Source organism: Gavialis gangeticus, unplaced genomic scaffold, assembly GCF_001723915.1.
Source record: "Gavialis gangeticus isolate Ggan-Ray unplaced genomic scaffold, GavGan_comp1, whole genome shotgun sequence".
Lineage (NCBI taxonomy): Eukaryota > Metazoa > Chordata > Crocodylia > Gavialidae > Gavialis > Gavialis gangeticus.
In genome coordinates this window covers 47,229,901-47,238,601 of record NW_017729024.1, presented here as the reverse complement: position 1 = coordinate 47,238,601, position 8,701 = coordinate 47,229,901, and the positions used below count along the sequence as shown (strand labels likewise).

Sequence of the window (8,701 nt, the reverse complement as noted above, 5' to 3'; positions counted from 1 at the left end):
GAGGAGAAGGAGTCCAACTTGTCGGGTCGATGTGAGTGAGGAGGAGGAAAGGCGAGGGGGACGAACCCATTCGTGCCGCTGTTGAGGGAGAACTGCGGGGGTGGTGGGGAATGGAAGAGTCCGTCCCTGCAGCTAGAGGTGGAAACGGGAGTGGTGGGGGAAGGAGTGGAAGAGGCCACTTCTGCAGTGGCAGGGGGGGAGCATGGAAGAGTCCATCCTTACGGTTGGGGCGTGAGGAAATAGGGAAGGAAGGGGAATAGACCACTTTTAGATATGGGGGAGCTTGGAAGAGTCTATCTCTGCAGTTAGGAGGGGGGAAGCACAGCAGGGAAGGAGCTGTCCCCCTGGGGTGGGTGAGGGGCACAGAGCCTGGCTTAGGTGGGGGATGGGAAGGGCCTGCCATGCCCTGCCCCTGCAGCACCTGGGGGTGGGGATCACACCCTTGCCCCCCCACAGCCCTGTGTCTGCACTACCACACCACTTGTTACCCTGACAGGCACCCGCCTTCCAGGCCCTTCACCTGTCACTGTGCCAGGAGATGAGCTCTGAAGGGGGGGGTTGCAGAATCAGTCCCCTGTGTAATAAACCCTCTGGTGCCAAGCTGCAGTCCGCCTGTCCACGGGCAAGCAGCAGTTGGGGTCTGAGCGTGTTGCATGAGCTATCGCAGTTCACGTGAGCTGTCATAAAATGCCCTGAATGTGTTTGACAGTGTATAAAGCACAGTACTACATGGCTCTGAATGAGCACCCAAGCTAACGCTATAGGCCCTGGTGGTCATCTGTGACTGGAGCCAAGCAATGTCTCTGAGTCTTGCTGTGGACTTCGCTGGATGTGCAATCACATCCCAAGTGACAGAGTGAAACAGTGATTTTGGGTGCCTGAGAAGGGTGGTGACTGGACTAGGGCATTAATGTATGCCCAGCAAATTTTGGAAACTCCCCAAATTGTTTTACTGTACAAATAACAGATGAAGCTTAACAACATAAATCTCTCTCTATCCCCATTTAATAAAAAAAAAAAAAAAAATCAGAACTTTGGGGTAAACAAAGAAGATACAAGTGGGACAAAAATGCATAACAGTCAACCTTTTCAGGTAATGTCATCAAAAAAACAATGGATTTGAACTGTGCAGCAATAGGTAATTCAGCAATGGGTAATGGTGATGAATTCATGTATCAGGCTGGGGCGACTGAAACTGATAGTTCATATTAAGCAGGAGAGTTGGGATTAGACATTCAAAAGAGTACATTAACCTTTTATATTGTATCTGTTTTGCAGATTTTCATAGATGTTAAGAATTGTAACCGCCATTGGAAAAAACTAAGGCTAAAAGTAACACAATGGCAGCAAATCCTCCAGCACAAGGTAAATTTTAAATAGAGCAGATTTTTTATCTTTTCCTCACCAAACTACAAATGTTGTGACTTCATTATGCACATGACTGAAATCTTGCCCCCTTCAAAGTCCCTGAGGCCCGTGTTTCCCCCTATAACTACAGATTAAGGAGAAACAATATTTTTCACATTGCAGGGGGGAGGGAGCACTTTTGGAAACAGGAATTCTCTTTCCAGGATTATAGTTTTAAAAATAGAAGTTAGACTTCAGCATTAGATTACTGATTCTTGTTTGGATTTTTAAAATAGTGATAACAGTTACATTGGGACCACCAAATTAGTACACATTTCCTTAAATTCAGATCCTAAAAGGAGGTGTATATTGTAACCATGGTAATATATTAACTCTTTGAAATGTTTCACTAATTTTACTGCTCCAAAGAACTGAAGTTGGCTTCTGGCTTTCAAGCCAAGGATATATTAAAAGTCCAAGATGCTCAGTACTGTGAGTGAGAGCAAAAGTACCAAAGGTGTCTTAGCTGTCAAGAACAGATTGCAAACGACTGAGCCTACAATAGAAAGGTAGCACAAAAATTAATGCTAACAACAGACCTGATGATCTTGCGAGGTCCCTTCCAGTCCTGACAATCTATGAACTTGCTTTTGTTGTTTACATTATGATAGTCTTAGAGCGTGGGAACAGGAACACGTTGGTGGGAAGTAAGCTAGAGTGTGAACTTCAAACCAAAGTGACTGATGTGCTGTTAATGCAGGTTAGCTTCTCATGTGAAAGTGGGATAGAATGTCTATCATATATCAGTGATCTCAGAAGAATAACATGCCCATGGGCAATTAGTGTAGAGTAGCTGACTTGCTTTAAGATTGTGTCCTAGCTTACCTGGCTGTAACTTGTTCCCAAGTCTGTGCCCTTAGTTGGGTATATGCAAGCACACTGAGGTGAGAACTTGATATGCAAAGCACTCTTCACTTGCCTATGTCCCCACTACTGTAAATCTTACTGTGTGAGTAACTTTATGCTTAATCTCACAGATCTACTTTCCTGCAATAAATGCTTGCAATACTGGATCTTTAAATACAGAAATTGCTTTGCCTGCCAATGTTATGCAGCTATTTCTGGTATGGAATTTAAGCACAAACAGTCTTGAATACGAAAGAGAAGACTGTTACCTCCAACAGATGGAATTTTTTTGGTGGGGAGAATTAAATAGGAAAACCCTGTATGGACGTTTGCGGTAGAATTGAGAGGAAGGCCCATCGGCTTCAGACTGGGTTTTGCTTGGGCAGACCCTTTGAAGAATGTGCACCTTAACCAGAATCCCTTTTTAATGTTTTTTTAACCTTGTCTTTTTCTATGAAGACTGGTTGAAGTTCATTATAGACATTAACCCACTCCAGTACTGAATTCAAGGCTGCTGTTTCTAAATGTTTGAATGATAATTAATAGGTTTTCTCTTTTGTGCCTCCTTTTCCCCCAAAATTCTGGTAGTTGATAACTTAACAAATCACTACAGTTTTCCTGGAGTACTCTCCAGAGAATTACTCAAGGGACTGAATTACAATTTTGAAATAATTTAAAAACCAGTCTAAAAATCCTCGTAACTTTTAAGCAACTGAGATATAATTGGGAAATGTGGGGGACAAAAGTGAAGAAGTGGGGAATCATGCATTTCAGCAGTGACCCTTAGTCTGCCTGGTCTACTAACCTAGCTGCAAGCCAGTAACAGGTGACAGATCTGCCAAATGCTGCTTGATTACCAGGCCTACCAAACGGGAAAAATATTGGTGCTGTTCAAGCAATCTATTCTTTGATTCCCTCCTGTCCTAGTGTAAGACTTTTTCAAAATGAAATACAAGGCTTGTGCACAAGTAATAATAATATATATGATTGTGGATTCCCACTTATATACGTATACTGGATAAGTGCATAAATGGCTTAATTGCATAACACTAAGTGAATTCCAACTTGTTGCCCGTTACTTACATTGTAGCAATCATTGACTATTGCATGTGGGTTAAGTGCATAAACTGCTTAGGTGTATACCATCTTTCAGTCCTTCCCCGTACTCCATTTGCTTTGTAATTTAATTGTACTCCAGTTAACTGCATACTATTACTAACCAACTCTACCTTGTGACTAAGTGCACTCTGTGTAACTGTTCCAGAAACACTGAAGGGAAGCAGCTGTCAAAGGGCTGCTATTTGAAGCCTTGAAAATGACAGGAGCTAATCAGTTTTAAGGCTGCTCTCCCCTCATTTTCACGATTTCTAAAAGCAGCCTCTAAATTGACTCTGGGGCTGTGTCTATACAAGGACAGCAGTGTGGTATGTGGCACTGCAGACACGTCCATATACATCTGGACACACACAGCTGGACGCTCCCCTCCTCCATGGTCCCCTCCCCCCTCCTCCAACCCCCCTCTCCCTACTTACCAGCACAGAGTATGTGTCCAGCTCCCTGCGACGACGCATGGGGACTGCCTGAATCTCTGAATCTCACTGAAGTTTTTTGAATCTTTTCTGAATCTACTCGGAGAGCTTCGAATGGATTTGGACCCTTTTATTGGTCTCCCGATTCGATTCAGATTCAGGTCAAATTTCCTTCAAATCAAATCAAATCAGCACCCGAAGCTCTGCACAGCCCTAGTGTTCAGCTCCTAACAGTTTGGGACTCAAATAGCAAAGTTTAAGACTTAGCTAAAGAGGCTTATTTTAGTTTAGTTTCATTGAAACATATTATAAAACACTCCTTTTATTATTGTTCCAAAGATGAGATGTGTAGGAGTACTGTGAATGAAAGCCCTACTTCAGGGTTTTTATACAATGTAGCACTCATTGAAATTTTATAGTGTTTTTCAAAAAAGAAAAAGATTTTTGATAGAAAGAACATTGTCCTCAGGAAAAATTTGCAAGCTATTGAGGGGCACTAACCTCCCCCCCCCCACCGCCAAACTCTTAAACCAAAGAAGCAAGTAAACTGAGTGGTTGGCGGTATATGCTAAAACATTCCTAACCATTTGTCACATGTTAATAGGACTGCTGCTTGTAATATGTGTTTTCACACAACGAAGAGCAAAGCAGGCATGTATCATGTATGACAATATCATCGGTTTTATTCCAAGTGTGAACTTCCTAGGATAAGTATTAGGATGGTGGTGACAACATAATAGCTGTGTTCAGAAAATCATTCTTTCTCTAATCCCCACTTGAGAAAAAATGGGAGAGAGATCTTTCATGTATGTTTCTTTGGCAAGGCTAAATGTTGCCTGCCAGCCTGCAAAACAGTTCTGAAACCTAAAATAATTCAGCTTTTATAGTGTTAGAGTGATATTGTAATTGTGATAGTCTAGGAGAGAATGACTGGTATTTGAAAGCTTGTCTTACTTTATTCCATCCATGCATTTGGTCCAATAAAAGATATCCTTGCCATCAGCTTTGTGGCAGTGACATTGACCCAAATGTGTAACTTCCAGTGTTCTGTTATTCAGTTTCCATTAGGTGCTTTGTAAATCTCTACTAGCCGGTGTCTGTCATCTTAGCTTAAAAATGAGGACATTAGAAAAATGCAGCCTGAACAGGTGAATTTTATGTTTGCTGAAATAAGTGTATTGAAAAAATACTGCTGGTTTGCAGTTGGTGATGTAATCAAGAAGGGGAATTATCTAGAAATTGTACAGCTCCTTGAGATAAATCGGAGTTCAAATGCAAAACCTAGCACTTGAGAGCAATAGTGAATCTCTGATGTTCCCCAGCGGACTTTATATCCATAAAGCAATGAACAGATTATATTCATCTATATGTGGTCATAGTCAGGAGGGACAGATAAAATATTTATACATCCTTTAATAATTCACTTGTAATTTATTGAGTTACCAGCATTCATTTTGCTTAACTGTTGCAAGACATGTGACAACATAGAATGTAAATGCTTATAAAAATATTGACATCTAATAAGCTGCTGTCTCATGTTCATGATCCCAGTTGTCACAAGTAAGATAGGGAAAAATAGGCAATTACTCTCTTGTTTTGGTTTTGTGCTTATAAGTGCTTTGGATTCTGTTGCCTTCAAATATAATGATCATAATTATGATAATGTGCATTTCAATGAAGGATTGCTTTGAAAAGCTTTCTGAATTGAGCTGACTGAACAAAGAATGCAACGGCAGCATGTGCTAATGGTTTGAGACTTGGGCGTGTAGTATATACCTATCCCAGGGTCAAGGTACATTTCCCCTCTGAGAAATGGCTATAGTAGTGGGATCCTGAGGTTCCATTTCCCTTGCACTGCAGTGTATTCTTTTGTTTTTCCAGGCCATATGTGCTCTGATTACAAATAAATGTTTTTCTAACTGCCAGCTCTGCTATTTCAGCCTGAGCTCTTAAAGTCAGGGTGAATTCATTATTTCCTACTTGCACATCAGCACCTCGTATAAAAAGTTCTATGCACCGAATTAGGCCACCAGTTAAATTTATGCAGTCTGTCAGAGGGGGCTTAGGCTCTACAAGGATTAGCCATGTAAACTGTTGCTTCTGCCATCCTACCTCTTCCTGTAAAGTTCCCCTGAGATAAAGGGGTCATGGCCATTATGGGAGAAGAGGTCTCGGGGAAAGCAGACTAGAGCTTGTAATGCAACCCCTGCTATTCTCTCTGCTTTAGGCCCTAGAGCCAGAGGGGTCTGTAGAAATTATGAACTTATTGCCTTAGTAAAAAGCTGACACCTCTCTGACATATCAACAGAGCTAGTGGGAAATGAAGCCTCTCCTGCTTTTCATGTAAGTATTCTTGGTTTTTGAAAGAGAACATAGAAATAGAAGTAGTATTAACAAAAAACAAGCACCCTTCCTACATAACTGCACAACAACAAGTTGTGCTGACGTAGTCTCCTGGAAGTTATAGGCAATCAAATCCAGCTTCTGTATTTATTAGTGTAAACTGTTACCTAGTTTTGAGACAGATATCTCTGTGTGTTATCCAGACTTTCAAGTAAGTTCTTTCTCATTTCCTTCTTTTTTGGGTAAGGAAGGAAAGGAGAAGAGTAGGGGGAAGAAATTTAAGCTATATCTACCCTTTCATTACAGATTTACAGAAGTCCTTGTTTTTTTTTTCTTTCCACTATCATGCAAGCCTGTAAAATATATATATGTGTATATATATGTGTGTGTGTGTTGCAAGAAAATGTTTCTACATATTATTAAGTTCTAAATTAACAGCCATTCAAAGAAAAAGATTCTTCCTTTCCTTCTCATGCCCTGGTGACAAGGTATGTAGCGGAATTAGCAGAGTAAAGGTATCAGGGCACTATGTTCTCAGTATAGTAACTGGAATTCATCAGGAATTTAATCTGAGCTGGTTGCATTCATGTTTGTAAGATGCATCCCTTGGTCTCAGAATGCTTAGCTTGCTGGCAAAGCCTCTTTCATCTTGGGCCTTAAAAAAAAACATAGGTAGCTATTCATTCCTATATCAGGAAATACTTCTCTATCTAAACTAGGGGTAGGCAAAACATGGCTTGCGGGCTGGATCCAGCCCACATAAGGACTTTGTCCAGCCCCTGGCAAATCCCTTGGTCCCAGCGTAGCGTGTCCTGCTGCCCCCTGGGCACAGCACAGATGGGGCAGCTCCGTAGCTGGATTGCCTTTCAAGGCAGCCCAGGTGGCAGCAGCTCCTTCCATCACTGGCCCCAGCCCTGTGGTATTGGCAGGGACCAGCATGTACAGCCCCAACCCCAGCCTGACCAATGTCTGCTCCAGACTTGGCCCAGTGGAGTGGACCAGCTCCAGACCAGCTGGAAGCTGCACACACAGCCCTGACCATGACCCTGCCCACCCTTTGCCTGCTCCGGACTGCTTGCCAACACTGAGCAGCAGCAGCAGCTGGGCAGAAGCTGCATCTCAGTGTAGGGGAAAAGCTGGCCCTCCCCTTTGCCACTCACTGCTGGGCCTTTCTTGCTGCAGTCGCCCAGAGCCCACACCCAGGCTGCCCTGCTGCTCCTCTCTACTCCCACTACTGCCCCACTGGGCGGCCCAGAGGCAACAGTGGCAGAGAGGAGTGGGCAGGGCAGCCCAGGTGTGGGCTTCCAGCGGCTGCAGCACAAAGGGCCTGGCAGTGGCAAAGGGGAGGGGTTGCTTTTCCCCCCCGCGCCAAGCTGCAGCTTCTGCCTGGCTGCTGCTGCTTCTCCCCAGAACTACCTATGTGGCCCATGGGCCCAAATAACTGCCCACCCCAGATCTTAACCATATTTGACTGAGATTCTGTGGTGATAGGCTCCATATAAATCCTTATAAACAAATGACATCAAGTACAGTGCAAGCTGATTACCTTTGTAGTGTATCTTTTATTATCACTCCAGTCATGATGTTTTCTGAAGGAGACAAACATAAAGCATGTGCATTTTGGATTTTAAAGGTACAGTAAAGGATACTGTTTGGATAAGATGCATGTTAATCTAATACAGGAGTCAGTTTGAAATTGTGAACAGACACATCACACTTTCTAGATCAGTGGTCTCCAACCGGTGGATCATGATCACCTGGTCAATTGGGGAGCCTCTGACAGGCAATCTCAGTTGGGGGAGCTAAGCCTGGGGGTTTGTCCTAGGAGTGTGGGGGTGGGGGGGCTCTTGCTGCTGTATGCACCCTAGGCAGGCATGGAGGCATGTGCCCCCAGATCTGCATGGGGGAAGGCGGGCTGCAGCCACTGTAAATACATTTCTCTCATGGAATGGACTTCAAATGCAGCCACTGTAAATGCATTTGAAACAATGCTAATGTTTCGCATAAGAGAATTTCTCCTTATCCTATGTAGCAGCACCCATGCCACTGTCCTTGGGTGCTGTTATATTGAAACATTGCATTCATAAAGGGAAAGACTTGCATTTCAGTCTGAAATGACTTTTTTTAATACATTGGGGTAAATGAAAGCAGCGGTACGTTCTGAATCAGGAACCGGGGGGGTTCATCCCTCTGTAACACCGTGGCAGGAGAGTCAAGGAATAACTTACGTAGGTTTAAGCAATTCAGGATGGAAAATAGCTTCAGTCCCTTGTGAATCTGACATGCTTCCCTTAGAAACACACTAACAGAACAACATTTTCTAACACAAGTGCTCCCATTCAATAATGTAGGAAATCCTGCCCCTCCCCAGGACTTTAGAACCAGTCAAACTCTATCATACAGATTCATTCCCGAGATTACCTAATAGCTCGTAGACGACTACAATGCCCATTTACTCTGAGATTTGGATGCGTAGCAATAGCCCTGATAGTCCCAACCAGCAGAATACAGCTGAATTTTCACATAATAAATTCAGGAGGGTGAGGGCAGCTGTCAATCAAGATACACATTTGGAA

The 8,701-nt window shown here is 43.2% G+C and overlaps 1 protein-coding gene across 2 annotated transcripts in view; it reads left to right on the top strand.

Moving 5' to 3' along the window:
* INIP (INTS3 and NABP interacting protein) overlaps positions 1–8,701 on the top strand; it is a 38,070-nt gene that overhangs the window by 5,280 nt on the left and 24,089 nt on the right. The window contains exons 1-2 of one of the 2 annotated variants that reach the window (XM_019517061.1): positions 1,043–1,093; positions 1,279–1,365. In XM_019517061.1, the coding sequence (XP_019372606.1) occupies positions 1,341–1,365 (25 nt within the window). In that variant the 5' untranslated portion in view covers positions 1,043–1,093; positions 1,279–1,340. Of the gene's footprint in view, positions 1–1,042; positions 1,094–1,278; positions 1,366–8,701 lie in introns of those variants that run through there. The other variant, XM_019517060.1, reaches the window with a different exon arrangement.